The sequence below is a fragment of the Delphinapterus leucas genome, chromosome 6, assembly GCF_059928025.1.
Source record: "Delphinapterus leucas isolate spDelLeu-1000000601 "Yukka" chromosome 6, BTC_Dleu_Yukka2, whole genome shotgun sequence".
NCBI lineage: Eukaryota > Metazoa > Chordata > Mammalia > Artiodactyla > Monodontidae > Delphinapterus > Delphinapterus leucas.
The window spans coordinates 91,479,068-91,498,331 of record NC_143134.1 but is presented as its reverse complement, the minus strand read 5'-3'; the positions used below and the strand labels follow the sequence as shown (position 1 = coordinate 91,498,331).

The window sequence follows — 19,264 nt, the reverse complement described above, 5'->3', positions numbered from 1 at the left end:
ATCATATCTGCATCTGGTTTTGTATTGTTCAGGTTTTTCTTTAGGCTCGTGCAGAGTCAGGTAAAACCTGGCTGACAAGGAAATTTACTGAACTCAGATTACTACTTGATGAAGAGGAAACTCTGACCAAGAAATTCATTGAGAAAAACACGCAGCTTGCCCCGCAGGCGTACAGGGAGCAAATCGAGTCTTGTGGGGAGCAAATCGATGTCATGAACAATCTCTCCAACAGGGTCTGGAATATCAGCCAGGAACCCAGTCCTGTACAGCTGCTGCAGGTAATGCTGGGTTTCTGCCCTCACAGTGGCCACCGGCCGCCACATTTCATCTTGGTTAATGTGGCACTGAACACAGTATTCACACACTGAGTAAATACACAGAGAACTGCCTTGTCAGCAGGTAGACTGATTACATTGTTAGGAAGATAATATACATCTTGGACTAATTAAATGACATGAACAGTCACCATTTTTGAGGGCCTCTGTGTTCCAAGCACCTCAGGTATCTTAGCTCTAATATTTACTAGAACTCTGCAAATTGGATATTCTTACCCCATTTTACTAATGAGAAATGGAGGCTCAAGGAGATGAAGGGACTCATCCAAGGTTATACAGCTGGTAGGTGGCAGATCTGGGATCAGGTCTGTCTGACTCTAAAGCCACAAGGCATCACTGCCCAGTCCTCTGACGGTACAGTCTTAATGGAACCATCACTCCTGGAAAGGCAGGCACCTTTGCAAAAGCTACTAAGCAGACTTCAAGAGTGGAGTCACAGGGCTTCCCTGGTGGCGCAGTGATTGGGAGTTCGCCTGCCGATGCAGGGGATGCGGGTTCGTGCCCCGGTCCGGGAGGATCCCACATGCCGCGGAGCGGCTGGGCCCCATGAGCCATGGCCGCTGGGCCGGCGCGTCCGGAGCCTGTGCTCCGCGACGGGAGAGGCCACGGCAGTGAGAGGCCCGCATACCACAAAAAAAAAAAAAAAAAAAAGAGTGGAGTCACAGTTTGCTCAAAGGGGAGAGAAGGACGAGACTCCTTGGCCAGTGGGCTCTGTTGAAGGCTATTATCCTGAAGGAGAATCTAAAAACTAGCCCCTATAATATTCACTACTACACTTAGCGAAAGCATGTTGTTGAGGATCACATTCCCGTCTTCAGGGAACCATGGGAGAAACTCCTCTCTTGTGTCAGTACTCCTGTGCAGTCACCTGTGCACTTGGATTGCTTTTCTACTCATCTAACCCTTCCTCTTTCTTTCTTTGCCATAGTTTCTGGGAAGCTCAGAGCCAAATATGTTTCAAATAGCTGGCATGAGACTTTGTGGCGTACAGTTTATGCCTCATCTCACTCTGGCTTCCAGCTTACAGTCTTATCCTGGTTTTCTCTTGGCTTCATTTTTCTCACTGTAAAGGAAAATCTTGCAGCATTAGATAACTTTTGTAAGATGCTTTAAAGGTTTGTGGGATGAAGCAAGGTACAACTAAGTAAAGATGGCACTGAGTTGAACCACAGATTAGCCTGGGCTCTGGCTGCAAAATAAGACAGACAAATAAATAAGTCAGTACAAGACTAATCAAGCCAGTCCCTGGAGGCTGTTTCCCCTCCTGTGCCTTTATGTGGCCTTGGTCAATTCAGCCTGTGTCTCATTGTTAAATAACAACCACAACAAAAAAAACCTAACAAAATATTCTGGGTGAGGTGCTCTCCTAGGCACTTTAGACGTTGTACTTTAAGAGAGGCAAGACGCACAGAGGGGCACTTTTTTTTCTTTTAAAATAATAGTACATTTTAGGAATATCTGATTCAAAGGGAGGCTTCCATGGAGAAGAATGCTATTCTTCCATCACAGATAACGGTTTCAGGGCTTTCTCATCTCTCTCTCTTTTTTTTTTTTAATTCTCTGGTGCCCAAGCTACTGATTTTCAACATTCATCGTTCCTTCCATTTGTTCACTCATATTTTCATCAAATATACACTGAGCAACCTGATTGCAACAGGCCCCTGCTTCACATTAGGAGCTCGTGGGTGGGGAGACATGCTCAGAAAGTTATTCACAACACAGCACAGCTAAGTGGGCTAGCAAAAGTGTGTCCAAGAGAAGTCCAACTCTGTATGGGGAATCAGGGAAGGCTTCCAGGAGGAAGTGACAGTGGAGCTGGTATGGGAGAATAAGGAGGAGCTCACTGGGTATATACAGAGGGAAAAAGCAGAGAGGACATCCCAGGCAGAAAGGAAGTATGTGCGTGTGAGAGCTTGGCAGACTGGAGAACTGCCAGGGTTCAGCCTGACTGGAGGCGGGGCAAGGGTACAAGGGAGGGGGACATGTTGGGAGATGTAGGGATGCCAGGGTTACTTGATGAAGGGTCTTATATGCCTGGTTATGAAGTTTAGACTTTGTCTTGTAAAGAGAACGGGGGCCAGGGGAGTGTTTTGCAGCGAGGAATGACACGGTCAGATTAATGCTTTAGAAAGGTCACTTTAGTGACAGGCTGGAGGATGGACTGGACAGGCAGGAATGGAGCCTGGAAGGAAAGTTGGGAGGAGACCACAGTATCCAGGAGAGGGATGATGGTGGGCTGGACCAGTGAAGGGGCAGTGGGGATGGGGAGAAGCAGGCGAGTTTGATAGATGTGACAGGATTGGTGATTGGGGGAATCCAAGATGACAGCTGGTTTCTGGCTTGAGAGATGGGTGGTTATGTGGCTGTTCCCTGAGTCTGCAAAGGCAAGAAGTAGATGTGCTCAGTTTCATTCATTCATTTATTGCATTGTGAACATTTATCGAGAACCTCCTATGTGTCAGGCCCTGTGCTAGATGCTGGAGTTTGGGGTTACCAGGTGGTCGCATTTGTCCCTCATCCCCTTCCCCAGTCCCACCCCACCCATCTGCCCTCTGGGCCACCCCGGAGCCGCTCCCTGCCCTCCCTGCTAGTGATCTGACTCCCTGGCCAGCCCTCTGAGTGTGACCTTAGCCCTCTTTCTCCACAAATTACCTTCTTCCCACCCAAATGAGGATGGGCTCTAGACCTGCAGCTTCCTAGGTAGACAGGGCTTGGAGACCATCCCTCAGCCCTTCCAAGGCCCAGCATCCTTCCTGCCAAGCGCTGGGCCACCTTCCCTCCCTCCTGAGGCATCCACCAGCCCCTCCCACCTTGGGCAGCACCGCCCACCAGCCAGGGCCTGCTGTCCTAAGGCAATCTGCTGTCTTCTAAATCCTTGCCCAGGACAACCCTCCAGAAAGTGCAGACAGGGATCTTAGGTGCAAACGAGAGAATCCACTGTAACTGTTTTAAGCAAGAAAGGAGTTTATGAAAGAGTATTAGGCAGCACATCTGATCCCCAGGAAGGCCAGAAAGTCGTGATGAAGACCAGGCTGCAGGAGTGAAGTCAGGGCCATGGCACAGACTTGCTCCAGTGTAGACCCACCCTTCTCCGCTGGGCAGGATGTCACAGCTCACACCCCTGACCCAGAGCATGCCCCCTGCAACCTCCACCACTGCTGTCCCTGACAGCTACACGCCACTGTCACCAGCCCACCCTCACTTCCACATCCAAGTCTTGGAGTGGAGACTCCTCGTCACATGCCTACACCAGGGGCTGGGACAGTTTTCTTGCTTCTACTTAACAAAGCCACAATTAACACAGGAAGGGTATTTAAAAGGTGCTGTCCAGGCAGAAAACAGGACAGGCCCCCACTGTGGTGGGCACACCCCCTTGGTCAGCATTCCAACTGAGCTTCCAGAGTCTTTGGCTTCCCCTTTGGGATATGGTTTCCTGTTCCCCCCCCCCTTTGGACATGCCCCAGGAGCACCTTCCCCAGGAAAACTGGCCCCTCGCTCTTTTCGTCCCCTGTACCTCAGGGCGACCTCTGTCACAGTGTCTGTAAAGCTTCGGGGTCCCTTTCGAGATGGTGAGCAACTTCAGGGCAGGGGCAGTCAGCTTGCCTCCTTCCTCGAGGCGGGGGTGGGGGGGGGACTGCCAAGGCTGTGGTCCTCGGGGCTCTGCTCCCAAGGACAGGGCCTGGGGTGGCAGCAGGTGCCACGGCCAGGTGGGGCCAGTGCTCGCTGGCTGGGTTTGTTCCTGGGCACAGTGGTGGAGGCTGGGACGCGGCTCCCAGCCACCCTGAGCCCCACGTGCCCTCGCGCGCACGCGGCTGCTGACCAGCAGATGAGCCTGGGGGAGTCGTGCCACCCCGTGCCCCACTCCTTTGAGCCCGTCAAGAGCTTCTTTAAGGGCCTTGTGGAAGCCGCGCAGAGCCCGCTACAGACGCCACTGGACGTCCGCCTTAAGGCGAGTAAGTCACCGTGTGACCAACCTTGGGTCCTTTACTCCCCTAGTGCCCTGTGATTAGAGACAACTGTGAATATCGCCACCCTAAATCACGTGTCTCCTGCACAGAGGCCCTAGGCTGGGTGGTCAAGATCTCCTGGGCCTGGGCCCAACCCTCCCTTCCAACCTCACCTCCTACCCATTTGGAGACCAGGTCCTGCTTCTCGCAGCTGCCCTGCTCTGCTCCTGCCCCTCAGTTGCTCCCGAGGTTCTGCCACACCTCAGCTTTGCCTGCGCTGGGCTCCCAGCTGGAAGGGCCAACTCCCCCTCCTCTTCCTCTGCCTGGTCAGGACCCACAGCTGTGCTCACCTGGGAAGCCTTTCCAAGAAACCCCGGGCTCGTTAGCTCTCCCGGCCGTCTCCCCGCTCTGCCCTGGGTCTGCTCCATCTTCTGCCTGGGGGTGTTTGTCAGCTGGATACATGGACCCCTCCCTTCCTCTCTTAAATGCCTGGAAGGCAAGAACCACTTTGGGTCCAGCTCTGAGGTCACTGCAGGGCCTGACACAAAACAGGTGCTCAGAAATATCCATTCATTCATCTCTGCTATTAGGATTCATTCAGACCATTTACTGAGCCCCTGTTATGTGCTGGGCACAGTGGGGTACAAAACAAAGCTCCTGCCTTTGTGGTGCTCAGTCTTTTAAGGGGAAGATGGACAACAAATGAATATATGTCAGCGATAAGAAGTGCTTTGGGGGACTTCCCTGGTGGCACAGTGGTTAAGAATCCGCCTGCCAATGCAGGGGACACGGGTTCGAGCCCTGGTCCGGGAAGATCCAACATGCAGCGGAGCAACTAAGCCCATGTGCCACAACTACTGAGCCTGCGCTCTAGAGCCCGTGAGCCACAACTACTGAAGCCCGCGCGCCTACAGCCTATGCTCCACAACAAGAGAAGCCACTGCACTGAGAAGCCCATGCACCGCAGCGACACTCGCCGCAACTAGAGAAAAGCCCGTGCGCAGCAATGAAGACCCAACTCAGCCAAATAAATAAGTTTATTAAAAAAAAAAAAAAGTGCTTTGAGAAAAAATAAGCTGGGTAAGGAGAATGGAGGGTGACCAGGAGGAAGAGTTGTTTTTTTTTTTGTTTGTTTTGTTTTTTTGCGGTACACGGGCCTCTCACTGTTGTGGCTTCTCCCATTGCGGAGCACAGGCTCCGGACACGCAGGCTCAGCGGCCATGGCTCACTGGCTCAGCCGCTCCACGGCATGTGGGATCTTCCCAGACTGGGGCACGAACCTGTGTCCCCTGTATCGGCAGGCGGACTCTCAACCACTGCGCCACCAGGGAAGCCCAGAGCTATTTTCTATGGGAAGTGGGAAAGGCCTCTTTGAGAAGGGGATGTGTGAGCTGACCTGAAGGATGGGCTGGAGATCATTGTGGTCACATGCATGGACTCTGGAGCCAGACTGCCCGGGTTCCTATCCCAGGCCCACCACTTCCTAACCCTGCCATCTTGAGCAGGGCACCTAACTTTTCTATGCCTCTGTTTCTATATCCATAAAATGGAGATGATAATATATTCCTGTCTCATAGAGTTGTTGTAAGGATTAAATGAGTTCTTACATGTAAAGCGCTCAGAATGGCGCTCAGGCATAATAAGCACCACGTGAGCGTTAGCTATTATTGTTGCTGCTGCTGATATATCTGGAGGAAATGTCTTCTAGGCAGAGGGAAAAGTAAGTGCAAAGGTCCCGAGGCACAAGGGAAGAGTAAGTTTGGCATGTTGAAGGAACAGCAAAGGGTAGGTGGGGGGAGTCAACAGGAGTAGATGTGGGCGCAGGAAGGGAAGAAGAGAGAAAGAGATACCAAGGAGACTCCACAGATTTTGACCGGAACAACTAGAAGGAAGTTGTCATATTCTGAGATGGAAAAGAGCATTTAGACTTGGAGGGAATGGCCCTTTTGGCTCTCTGAGCAGCACCATGGTGGTTTGCAAGAGCAAATGCCTGATGAAAGGCAGTTAAAAGGGAGCCAAGAAGAAAATGGTTGATCTGTTTTCCTTATAAGGAAGGTTGGTACGATGTGAAAGCACCAGCTACATTCCATATAAGAACTATTGGAAAAACCCTAGTCATGAGAACTCTAGGAACCAAAATTGCTTTTGATGGCCTCAAGGGTTAACTTTTGGAAGTGAGCCTTGCTGACCTGCAGAATGATGAAGCTGCATTTAAGAGAATTAAAGCTAATTCCTGAAGATGTTCAGGGCAAGAACTGCCTAACTTTCGTGGCATGGATCTTATCCATGACAAAATGTGCTCCATGGTCAAAAAATGGCAGACCATGATTGAAGCTCATGTTGATGTCAAGATTACCAGTGGTTATTTACTTCATGTGTTCTGTGTTGGTTTTGCTAAAAAATGCAACCATCAGCATTACCCTGTGTGGTAGACATCTTCATTATCCCCCATTTTATGGATGAGGAAGCTGAGGGTCAGAGAGGTTAACTGACTTGCCCTAGGTCACACAGCTGGTAGGGGTAGAGGCAGAATTCAAACAGACTCCGGTCCCAAGGTTTGTGTTCTGATCCCCTGGAGTCTGCTTCCTCCCAGGCCATCACCCCTCATCCACCACAAGATAAGGCCATCATTCTTACTATCACAGGTAATACTGAGAGGTACTGACTCCCAGGAAGGCCACAGGGAGGTGGGGGTCTTGCAGCACCACTGCCCTTCCAGTGTGCCGCTTCACCTCCCTACCTGTGAGTTCCACAGACATTGCAGGGTCAACAGGCTGAAATGGAATCCGGCATCTTCCATGCCTCAACCCCCAATCCTCTGCTTCTTGACTCCAATCTACTCTTCATTCTCCACTCCCATTAGAGTTAAGCCTTGGTGCTTGTACCACTGCAGTATATCCTGAACCCAGCCCCTTTTCCATCCCTGCTGCCCCAGGTCAGGCCTGAGCCTACCAACAGGGCCTCTGCCTCCACACTCACCCTGCCCCATCCACTCCCCACCAGAGAGAGCTCTGGAGATTCTTCTGCTCATGTCTGCGCTCCTTCAAACACCTTCCATGGCTCCTCACTTTTTACACGACGCTCCTAGCACCTGTCCTTAATGTCTTTGCTCCTGCTGTATCCTGGGGAAAGGCTCCCATCCTTTTTCTGGGTGTCCAAATCTTCCCCATCCTTTAAGGGCCAGCTGAGGTGCTTCCTCCTCCATGAAGCCTTCGCTGACCCCTCCAGGCCCTGGAGCCCTTTCACGTCTCCTCTTCGATCTAGAGCACTCTCTGCCTTGAGTGGTATAGCTCAAGCAAGCCCATTTCTCACCTCATTTACCTGACAGAGCTGTTGGAGACAGGGACCATGACTTGGGTTTCCCCTGAACTCCCTCTTACCTGGATGAGACCTGAATGCGACCTTCCTAAGGGTTCAGCTTTGATTTCTCGTTTTCGATCTTTATCCTAGAATTTGCATGTCTGCCATGAAATTGCCCCCTTCCTTGACTGCTGAATACATGGTTGACTCTCAGGATGGTCCTGGAGCCTGCTATCTCCTCCCCATGTCCAGGCCTCACTCACACTGGCCTGTCATTGCTCAGTTTGCTTCGGATCCTGGAAAGTGCGTTTCTGTATAGATCTGAGCCTTGTCCTGAAGTTTTCTTGTTACTGTGAATTTGCATTTCCTACTTAAATTTGCATGCAATTCTTGGGGAGAGATTATGCAAATCTCCAGTTCTGTAATATTTTTAGTATGTTTTGTAATTTGTGCTGCTTGCATGAACACCAAGCACTCATTTCTCACAATTCATTACAGACATGAGCTGCCAGCTCTCGGGCTCCTCTGGCGCCCAGCCGGGTTCCCTGCTGAAAACAAGCCCCTCACCAGAGCGATCACTCTTCTTAAAATGTAAGACCCCAGGAGCGGGGAGAGGGTGAAGAGGGCGTGGGGTGTACTGGTGGGAGGGAGGGTCACTGAAGTAGAGGCCCCCCTTTTTCCCTAAGAAACCCAACTTCAGTTTTCTTAACCCTTATTATCAGTTTTTTAAAAACCACAGAAATAATACATGTTCACTATAGAAAAATTAGAAAACAAAGAAAAGTTTTTTAAAAGAAAATCACTCATAAATCACTGAAGAGCTTCGGAAATGTTTCTGCTCACATACCCAAGCAGACACGTAGTAGTAGATAACTATTATTTGCCCTTTTAACTTTCTTTGGCATATCTATATACATACTGTGATAAATATTTAATATATATATTTTTTACAAACATGGTGTCATACTCTACATCCTGTTTTGTAATCTGTGTTTTCATCTACTGTTATATTGTGAACATCTTTGTTCCCTTAAAAAATTATACAGGTAATGCGTGCTTCTTGTAGAGAATTAGAAATTACATATACTAAAAGAAAACAATTGCCTGCCCCAGAGTTAAATGATGTTAATTTTTGTCATATATTCTTTCAGACATTTAAAAAATATATATGTCTACAGATTTTTAAAAATGGGATATTATAGATATTCTTTTGTAATTTTCCGGCCCCCAGCAGTGGAAGTACAGTGTCCTAACCACTGGACCGCCAGGGAACTGCCTTCTTTTGTAATTTTAAAAATTTAGGGCTTCCCTGGTGGTGCAGTGGTTGAGAGTCCGCCTGCCGATGAAGGGGACACGGGATCATGCCCCGGTCCGGGAGGATCCCACATGCCGCGGAGTGCCTGGGCCCGTGAGCCAAGGCCGCTGAGCCTGTGTGTCCGGAGCCTGTGCTCCGCAACGGGAGAGGCCACAACAGTGAGAGGCCCACGTACTGCAAAAAAATAAATAAATATATAAATAAATTTAATAGTATAGATTGAACAATTTTCTGTTTTCATAAACACAGATATTATGGTTATTTTTAAAGGATACATGGTATTCCATTGAATATGCCATGTTTAAATCAATTTCATATCATATTATTGGACATTTAGGCTGCTTTACATTTTCATTTCTATAAACAGTGCTGTGGTAAACATCCATTCTTGTACCTCTTTGTTGAATTAATGAATAAGTGACTGAATACACCTTAGCTCATTTTTGTATTATTTTAGGAGTAATTTCTCAAAATGGAATTACTAGGCATGCATTTTTTTAAACTAAACTTTAACAGATATAAAATACATAAAGTGCACAAGTCAAAGGGCTGTAGCTCAATGATTTTTTAAAAGTGAACACATTCAGTAACTTCCTTCAGACCATGAAATGGAAACTTCTAGCTCCCCAGAATCCTTCCTTATGCCAGTTCACTATCCCGAAGGGTAACTACTCTCCTGACTTCTAACAGTAAAGATTACTTTTGCCTGTCTTTGACCTTTATATAATGAGATCACTCAGACTATTCTTTTGTGTCTTGCTTCGACAGAACAACATGACATTTGTGAGATTTACCCATATGATTGTGTGTAGCAGTAGTTTGTTGATTTTCACTGTGGCGTAGTATTCCATTGTATGAATGTAGCACACTTAATATTATTGATGGACATTTTGGATTGTTTAGCTTTTGCCTATATGAATAATGTTGCTTTGAATATCCCTGTACATGTCTTTTGATGCACCTATGTATGCATTTCTGTTGGATATTTACCCAGGAGTGGGAGAAAAGGATGCCCAGTATAAACACTTCTATGCAACATTGTTCTAGATGTCCTAGAGAGTGCCTTGAGGCAAAAAAAAAAAAACAAAAAAGTAAGCTATAAGGATGGGAAAAGGGAAAAAAAAATCATTATTCAAAGGTGACATTATTATTTACAGAAAATCCAAAATAATCTATAAATAAATTAGTTACCAAATGAATTTAGAACAGCTGCTGGATGTAATGTCAGCATACAAAAATCAATTGTATTTCTGTGTATTGGCAATAAACAATTAGAAAATGAAATTTTAAAAACATTATTTTCAGTAACACTTTTAAAAAGCTAGGAATAAATCTAACAAAAGACATACAAAACCTCTCTACAGAAAACTCCAAAATATTACCGAGAAAACTATCCGGCAGTATCTACTAAAGCTAAACATCCACATGCCCTAAGACCTAGACTTTTCTCTAACTTCATGTCTACAGATGTGTATAATGCAGCAAGAACTGTTATTGGGAGTTTAAATCACCACCACCTTTCTGGAGGACAGTTTGGCAATATTTACCAAAGGCCTTAAAATCACAATCATCCCCGTTGACCGAGCAATTCTTCTTCTGGGAATATATCCTAAATAAATAATCAGATACATAAAGATGTATTCATATTAGTGTTTTCAAAACCTTTTTAAAAAGCGTATTTTTTAAGGCGGGGGGAGGGAATAGGTTAAATTATAATTCATCTATGCATCAAAATCTTAAGGTTGCCATTAAAATGCTTTTTTTTTTTTTTTTTTTTGCGGTACACGGGCCTCTCACTGTTGTGGCCTCTCCCATCGCGGAGCAAAGGCTCCGGACGCACAGGCTCCTCGGCCATGGCTCACGGGCCCAGCGCACCGCGGCATGTGGGATCTTCCCGGACCGGGGCACGAACCCGTATCCCCTGCATCGGCAGGCGGACTCTCAACCACTGCACCACCAGGGAAGCCCCTTTGCTCATTTTTTAGTTGGGTTATTCTTTTTTTTGTTTTTGTTTTTGATACTGAGTGGTACTAGTTCCTTATATACTCTGGACATTAATCTCTTAACAATTATATGGTTTGCAAATACACTCAGCTCCCTGTATCCATGGGTTCTGCATGCACAGATCCAACAGCCCATCAAAATTTGATCAGAGGTTGGTTGAATCCACAGATGAAATTGATGTGGTAAAACGTTCATAAATACTTCAATAAATTTCAAAAGCAGATTACCCAAGAGCCTGTATAGTATGACACCAACGTTAAGAAAAAAACTATAAAGGGGCAAGTAAAGAAAAAAATTGGGAGCATATACACCCAAGTGTTAACAGTGATAGGATTTTTTTTTTATTTTTATATAATTTAAATTTATTTATTTTTTTATTTTTGATGGTGTTGGGTCTTCGTTTCTGTGCAAGGGCTTTCTCTAGTTGCGGCGAGCAGGGGCCACTCTTCATCGCGGTGCGCGGGCCTCTCACTATCGCGGCCTCTCTTGTTGCGGAGCACAGGCTCCAGACGCGCAGGCTCAGTAGTTGTGGCTCACCGGCCTAGTTGCTCCGCGGCATGTGGGATCTTCCCAGACCAGGGCTCGAACCCGTGTGCCCTGCATTGGCAGGCAGACTCTCAACCACTGCGCCACCAGGGAAGATCCGATAGGATTATTTTTTATTAAATTTTTAGAAATTGGCAACAAATTCCATGGTACAAAATTCAAGCCGTACAACGGGTGTGCACTAAAATGTTTTCTCCTGCCCGTGCTCCCCAGCCACCGCCCCACTCGTGATTTCCGTGTTTCCCTGTATTCTACCCTGAGCACTTGGCGGGACAGCGGGTACCAGCAGGGTCGGTTTCCAGGGGGCGGGGCGGGGCAGGGGCACTGGCCCCGCCCATCGTGCCTGGTCCGGTGTCCCCGCCCTCCGCAGACGCGCGTACGCTCACGCTGGAGCCAGACACGCTGCACCCGCGCGTGCGCCTCTCGGCAGACCGCCTGAAGGTGCGTTGTGGCCACCACGGCAACCTGGGGCTCAATCCTGCGCTGCATTTCGACGCGCTGTGGCAGGTGCTGGGCCGCCACTGCTTCGACGCCGGCCGCCACTACTGGGAAGTGGACGTGCAGGAGGCGGGCGTCGGCTGGTGGGTGGGCGCGGCCTACGGCTCCCTGCGGCACCTCTGCCGCCGCCCGCTTGGGCTGCAACCGCCAGTCCTGGTGCCTCGAACTATATGACCTCGAGTACTGGGCCTTCCACGACGGCCAGCGCAGCCGTCTGCGGCCCCGCGACGACCCCGACCGGCTCGGCGTCTTCCTGGAGTACGAGGTCGGCGTCTTCACCTTTTACGACGTGACGGCATGACCCACCTGCACACCTTCCGTGCCGCCTTCCAGGAGCTTCTCTACCCGGCCCTGCGGCCCTGGGAAGGGGCCATCAGCATCTCCCGACTGCCCTAGGGGCCGACACCTGAGTGGCCGCCCTAGGCTCTCCGCGGCTCTGGTCTCACCCGATCCAGACACGGCTGGTCTACTGCCGCCTCTGTAAGCATTCCCATCCTCTCCCCTACCAGTCATGCCCTGTGCTTTGAACAGTTCCTCTCCTAGGTAGGCTAGTTTCAAACGGGCCCTGAACACAGGTCCTCTGCTGCTGCTCTCTCATCCGAACTCCCCACGGCCACCAGGGCCCTTCTACTACACTGCTTTTAGTCCAGGTTCCTGAAAGGACACACCCATGGGTGAGCCCTAAGCATCCTCACCATGTCAGAATACATGATCCTCGGCCTCAGAACATTGTCCCTCATACAGCACTCAGAACCGCCTGGCACATAGTAGGCGCACAGTAAATATGTGAATAAGAGTCGCTAAGACTCTTCTGTCCCTTAATGTCCCTTGGATCTGCTTCCTCCTCTCCACTCTCCTTCAGCTTGTCCATGTCACTTCCTTAAGAGCAGCTGCAAGAGCTTCTTAACACCTGGCCTGAACCCTTTCCCATGCTCATCGTCCACCCTACAGCTAGAGTGATCTGCGTGAAACCACTTAACCTCTTAGAACTATCGGTTCCCAAGGAGACTATGTGGGGGGGGGGAGCACTTTACCTTAGCAGTCAAGGCTTTTCTAGTCTGCCCCAAACTACACATCCTCATCTAGCTCCTACTGCTCTTTTCAGAGACTCTCCAATCAGAACTGTGTGTCGCATAGTTCCACCTCTATATCCTTGCCCTTGCCATTTCCCATATAAACACATTTATACAGGAAAGCCCCTTCTTCTTTTTGCCTGTTTTCCCCAGGCTTAACTGCCCCCAGGAAGTCTCCCCAAGCTACAAGAATCTCTCTGATTCAGATCCACAGTCTGGGACCTGTCTTTCCAATTAGATTGGAAGATTCCTAAGGGCAGCCATGTCCTACACCTTACCCACCCTGAAAAGTTAAGAAAGTCCCTTCCCTCCAAGGCAGCGAGTGAATGACCACTAGCTGGCTGCTATTGAATCAGAACAGCTGAGCTGGGAGGGTCTCACAGATCACTCAGCCTGACCCCATTGTACATTTGGGGAGAATAAGGTCCTGAAAGAAAGTTGCCTAAAGTCACCCACGGTGATTAAGGGCTCGGCCACCTCCCAGCCCTCAGGCATGTGTCTCACTTGCCCCCTGGCCCAACCCTTCAGGCCCAGCTTTCAACCTGGAAGATTTTACTGCTTATTCATTTCTTAGGGAATGTTGGGAAGAAATCAGCAGGTGACTGTTGCTAAGCAACCACAGGCAGTTTTCCCAACTGTCTTGGAATCAAAAGGAGAGGAACTAACTATGAGTGGGGTTTGGGCAGCTCAGGCATCCCTATGCTCCTCAGATCCAAAATGTTGCCAAGGAAACCCAGAGAGCCCCTGCTTTCCAGAAGGTAATGATGGAAATAGAGAAGGCCAAATCAGCAGGGCTTCCCAGGGAGATCATCCCCTCTAGTAGGGAGGGAGAGGCCTCTTTCCAGGGTCTGTGCCTCAGTTCTGAAGGTTCAGCATCCTGTCGGTCAAATGCCTTATATGGTTTTGAAGTGGTACTATGTAAAAGTATCTTCTTAGGTGCTTGGCAGGAAGGCAGTGGTAGGGTGAGGAAAACGCAAAGCAATCTCCCTCAGGGTTTAAACAGACTCTCAGTGCGTTAATTGGTTTGAACCATATAAAACTGCCAATTTCCAATAGTTTTTTTTTTAACCTAAAAACGGCACTTTCATATGGGGCAATGTAATGTAAGTAGAATACAAGGCAGAAGGAACCTCAAAAGTGGCTTTAGTCCTAACCAAATCATTTAAAACTCTAGCTTGGATAGATGTCTTCAGCACTATGCTCCAGGAATGCTGAGAAGAGGGAAATTAATTCTACTGGGGATGGCCCAGAGCTGAATTCTGACAGGCAGAGGGCATTCCTGACAGAGGAAGATGCATGTACTTGACCCCATATCTCTGTTCATCCCTGCAAACCAATATTTATTCCCAGACCCACGGCCGCAGGGTCCAAGTAAAAATACTTGCTATTTTGTCAGGCACTGTTCTAATGCTTTACAGCTATTAACTCATTTGATCCTACATCACCCCTAGGAGGTAGAAAGTTATCCCAATTGTACACATGGCAAAATTGAGACACAGAATGAGTAACTTGCCCAAGGTCACACAGCTGATGGTGGAACTGGGGTCTGTACTCATCCACCACGTTCAGGTGAATGCAGCTGGTCTCTAGCCAGTGCCTACTCGCTCTGGCCCCTCTCTTTTTTCTTTTTTAACATCTTTATTGGAGTATAATTGCTTACAATGGTGTGTTAGTTTCTGCTTTATAACAAAGTGAATCAGTTATACATACACATATGTTCCCAATCTCTTCCCTCTTGCGTCTCCCTCCCACCCTTCCTATCCCACCCCTCCAGGTGGTCACAAATCACCGAGCTGATCTCCCTGTGCTATGCGGCTGCTTCCCACTAGCTATCTATTTTACGTTTGGTAGTGTATATATGTCCATGCCTCTCTCTAACTTTGTCACAGCTTACCCTTCCCCCTCCCCATATCCTCAAGTCCATTCTCTAGTAGGTCTGTGTCTTTATTCCCGTCTTACCCCTAGGTTCTTCATGACCTTTTTTTTTCCTTAGATTCCATATATATGTGTTAGCATACGGTATTTGTTTTTCTCTTTCTGACTTACTTCACTCTGTATGACAGACTCTAGGTTCATCCACCTCACTAAAAATAACTCAATTTCATTTCTTTTTATGGCTGAGTAATATTCCATTGTATATATGTGCCACATCTTCTTTATCCATTCATCTGTTGATGGACACTTAGGTTGCTTCCATGTCCTGGCTATTGTAAATAGAGCTGCAATGAACATTTTGGTACATGACTCTTTTTGAATTATGGTTTTCTCAGGGTATATGCCCAGTAGTGGGATTGCTGGGTCATATGGTAATTCTATTTTTAGTTTTTTAAGGAACCTCCATACTGTTCTCCATAGTGGCTGTATCAATTTACATTCCCACCAACAGTGCAAGAGTGTTCCCTTTTCTCCACACCCTCCTCCAGCATTTATTGTTTCCAGATTTTTTGATGATGGCCATTCTGACTGGTGTGAGATGATATCTCATTGTAGTTTTGATTTGCATTTCTCTAATGATTAATGATGTTGAGCATTCTTTCATGTGCTTGTTGGCAATCTGTATATCTTCTTTGGAGATGGCCCCTCTCTTATTAGGCCTGTGATGCTTTGCTTTTGCTCGGTTACTCTGTGGGACTTAAGTCTACCTTTGGATTACCTTCCATGGGCTCTGAGATGAGGTCTTACACCCAGAGGGAGATTTGAGAGTTTGGGTTTCATGTAGCAGAGTCAGAGCTGGACTATAAAGGATGAAAATTGCAGTTTTGGTCCACAATCAATTGTGACCTCAAGCTAGTCACTGTACTCCTTGGGGCATCATCTGTAAAATGAGGTTAATGACCCTACCTGCAAGTGCTGTGAGGCTCAGATGAGCCCACAGTATATGAACTTGCCTTAAAAACTGTACAGTACTGTACCATGCCAGGACCTATCTGCATCCCCGGTGGAGTTCCTGTTGTGCCTGATACGGTGCTGAGACAGCCGATACTCCTAGCTGCCATCTGGCAGTAGCAGGAGCCTCCGTGAATATTCAGCACAGGACTGAGCTTCCTTGGGGTCCATGTCTGTAACGGTACTGATCACTTATTCTCTTTCAGACTTGAATTTATAGAAATTTCCTTATTGATAAGAGCAAATTGCTTGCAGATGTGGTTTTAATAAAATGAGTACCGTCCCTTTTTTTGGTACACGGGCCTCTCACTGTTGTGGCCTCTCCCGTTGCGGAGCACAGGCTCCGGACGCGCAGGCTCAGCGGCCATGGCTCACGGGCCCAGCCACTCTGCGGCATGTGGGATCCCCCCAGACCGGGGCACGAACCCGTGCCCCCTGCATCGGCAGGGGGACTCTCTACCACTGCGCCACCAGGGAAGCCCGTACCGTCCCTTTTAACCGTGTTCTTCATTGGGAGTTTGTGTTGCTTCAAGTACACGGCACCCAGGCCTGGATGGGGCCTTGCTCATTTCCCACCCCCTCCACAACTTTCTTGCTCTAGTCAGCTGGTCCTTGAGGGAATATCTCTAGTAATGGGGGGAGTTCACTATTTCTGAAGGTAATTCACGTTAGAACTTCTTGCTTATGTGGCAACAAATTCTGCCTCCCAGCGGTTCCTATCCAAGATAATATTATGTAACTTTGGGCAACTTTTGATCAACATTGAAGCCATTTGTGGTCACTTACTAATTTTTAGAGATTTCAGGGACCCTTTCATGTCTACTGAATGATATCTTCTGTTTCTGCAGTTCCTTTTTGCCAGGGAGAAGGGGGACAGTGATGATAGCCTGGTGGAGGAGACGCAGCCTAGCAGAGGGCATACAGAGGTGGCCCAGCGCAGCCAGGGCATGGTGAGCAGGAGTCCATACCACGAGGAGGGGACAGGCTGCCCAAGAAGCCAAGCTGCATACGAGGTGGGACGGTAAGCATAAGAGGGGTGGGGCCCAAGGTTGAGTCCACCATGTCCTGCTCTGAAGCCTTCCATGGCTTCCCATTGCCTGTTGAACACAGTCCAAAGTCAGCAGGCTTTTAAGCCCTTGCTTCCTTCCTGACAACCTTCCAAATCCCTTCCTTCCTCTCCATGTGGCCATTCCCTGCCCAACTTTCACCTGGACATACAGGGTACTTCCCATGCCCAGATTCCACAATTCCTCCCTCAGTCACTTCTCAACATGCACAGTTGAACTAAAGTGCCACCTCCTCCAGGAGAGCTTCCCTGGCCAACGCCTCCTCTCCCATCCCCACTCCCATAGCTCTCATGACTCTTGGAAAACATTTCAGCAATTCACACATGCAGGGCACTATTTGTGGACGTAACTGCACCCAATAGGCTGTGAATTCTCCAACAGGGACCGTCTGCTGCCTCACTGTGGGCCCAGCACTGGATCTCCTTCGTGGCACGTGCTCAGGGACGTACGAATAGGCCAGAGCTGTGCCCAGAGATCCATCCTCCTGCCCTCAGGGCCTGGCACAGCATGAGGTGGCCAGCTGCTCCTGGCTGCAGGCAGCCCCATACTTTACCTACACACGGCATTCACAGGCTATGATTTTCTCTATGTGCCCTGATGGGAAGCGGGTTCTAGACGATGGCCCTTCTTCACAGTTCTCTCCAACACATTACCCAGTCCTCTACCCAAAGGGCAGAGTTAGGCCTGGTGCCCTCAGTGGCTCTTCCAGGTGTGAGCCTCACTGGCTTCTGCCCTCTGGGGGAATCCAGCTGAGGTCTACAGAGCAGCCTGGGCCCTTCTCACATTCCAGTCTGACAGGACCTGGAAGCAACTGACAGGTTCCCTGCTAGAAACCACCTGCTGTACATTCTCAGCCAGAGCCCCAGCTAGGCTCTTCCCTCCTTTCCTTTCAGACCCAGCTCCTCTTCCCAGGCCCTGGAACACATCCGTCTACTACCATACTAAGTCTCTTCTTGTTAGGAGGTCTCAGATACTTAATGTTATCTCTGCTCTTGTAGAAAAAAAAAAAAAAGGCTATGGAATCAGAAATTTTGATTGTCTGCTCTTGACTGTTTATAGGGAGAAGTGAAAGGGAGTAAACAGCAGCCAGAAATGGATGCCGTCACACTCCAGCTCCTAGCACGTCAATCTTATGGATTCTCGTGAGTACAACCCCGGATTCCCACCCCACCCCACCCACACATACAAATGCAAGTCTCCTTCCAGAAACTGTTTTGGGATCCCCAGGAGAGGGAAGCCCTATCCTCACAAGTAAAGAAACTTCAAAGAGCAATTTACGCATTCAAAAACAGACTCCAAGATACACTTTTTTTTTTTTTGAGGTACACGGGCCTCTCACTGTTGTGGCCTCTCCCGTTGCGGAGCACAGGCTCCAGACACGTAGGCTCAGCGGCCATGGCTCACGGGCCCAGCCGCTCCGCGGCATGTGGGATCTTCCCAGACCGGGGCACGAACCTGTGTCCCCTGCGTCGGCGGGTGGACTCTCAACCACTGCGCCACTAGGGAAGCCCCCCAAGATACACTTTGAATCAAGAGGAATTAAAGTAACCAGGTCAAATAAATATGAACAAAGATTAAGAATTTGAAAGTACATTTGTAAATAATCATTAATCTCAGTATTGGTTCAAAAGAACAGAGAGGACTATGATAGGGAATCTCTGTGAAGGGTTCATGCTTCAGTTCAAGGAAGTCCAACAGTGAGGATCTTTTGTTAGCTGGGTTTGTAATTTCAGGACGGATCATGGAAGGGCTGATTTCAGCATCGCCAGCATACTTACAAGTCACCACAAGCTGCAAATACGCCAAGCCCCACACTCCCCAGCTCCCTCACGTGCCCCACTGCACGTGTCACCTTCTGACGTACTGTGGCTTACTTTACTGTGCTCCTGGTTTATGGAGCATCTGTCCCCATCTGAATGGAAGTCCCATAAGGAGGGGATTCACTGCAGTATCCTCAGGCCCCAAAGCAGGGCCTGGCACATAGTAGGCCCTCCATATTTGTTTAAAGAAGGAATAAATGCCATTTCCCTCTCTTTGCTCAGAGCTATGAGTGCTTTGGCATCCTCTGCCTGCAAAACACTTTGGCCAACCCCTTCTCTAATGCCTGGTGATGGCTATACAGCTAACTAGACTCAACCCCAGGGCGGGCAGGGGATAAGGAGAGAGAGCTGGAAGGAAGAGATATTTGGGGTCATTAGGGTTGGTTTTGCAGGCAGGAAGAAGGAAGGCTGAAAGGAGAGGGCCCATACAGCCAGCACTCACTCCTCTGCACCCTCACTGCCATTGGGCAGTG

The 19,264-nt window shown here is 48.6% G+C and overlaps 1 protein-coding gene and 1 pseudogene across 1 annotated transcript in view; both read left to right on the top strand.

Annotated features, from left to right (window-relative positions):
* The window catches only part of TRIM14 (tripartite motif containing 14), a 28,989-nt gene extending 12,121 nt beyond the window's left edge, over window positions 1-16,868 (top strand). The window contains 8 exon segments of the mRNA XM_022600120.2: window positions 45-283; window positions 3,322-3,349; window positions 4,159-4,288; window positions 8,081-8,173; window positions 11,818-12,055; window positions 12,057-12,235; window positions 12,238-12,425; window positions 16,753-16,868. Of these exon segments, the coding sequence (XP_022455828.2) occupies window positions 45-283; window positions 3,322-3,349; window positions 4,159-4,288; window positions 8,081-8,173; window positions 11,818-12,055; window positions 12,057-12,235; window positions 12,238-12,341 (1,011 nt within the window). The 3' untranslated portion in view covers window positions 12,342-12,425; window positions 16,753-16,868.
* On the top strand, window positions 4,337-8,073 carry LOC111187969 (small ribosomal subunit protein eS1 pseudogene; annotated as a pseudogene).
* Window positions 16,869-19,264: the final 2,396 nt, after the last annotated feature.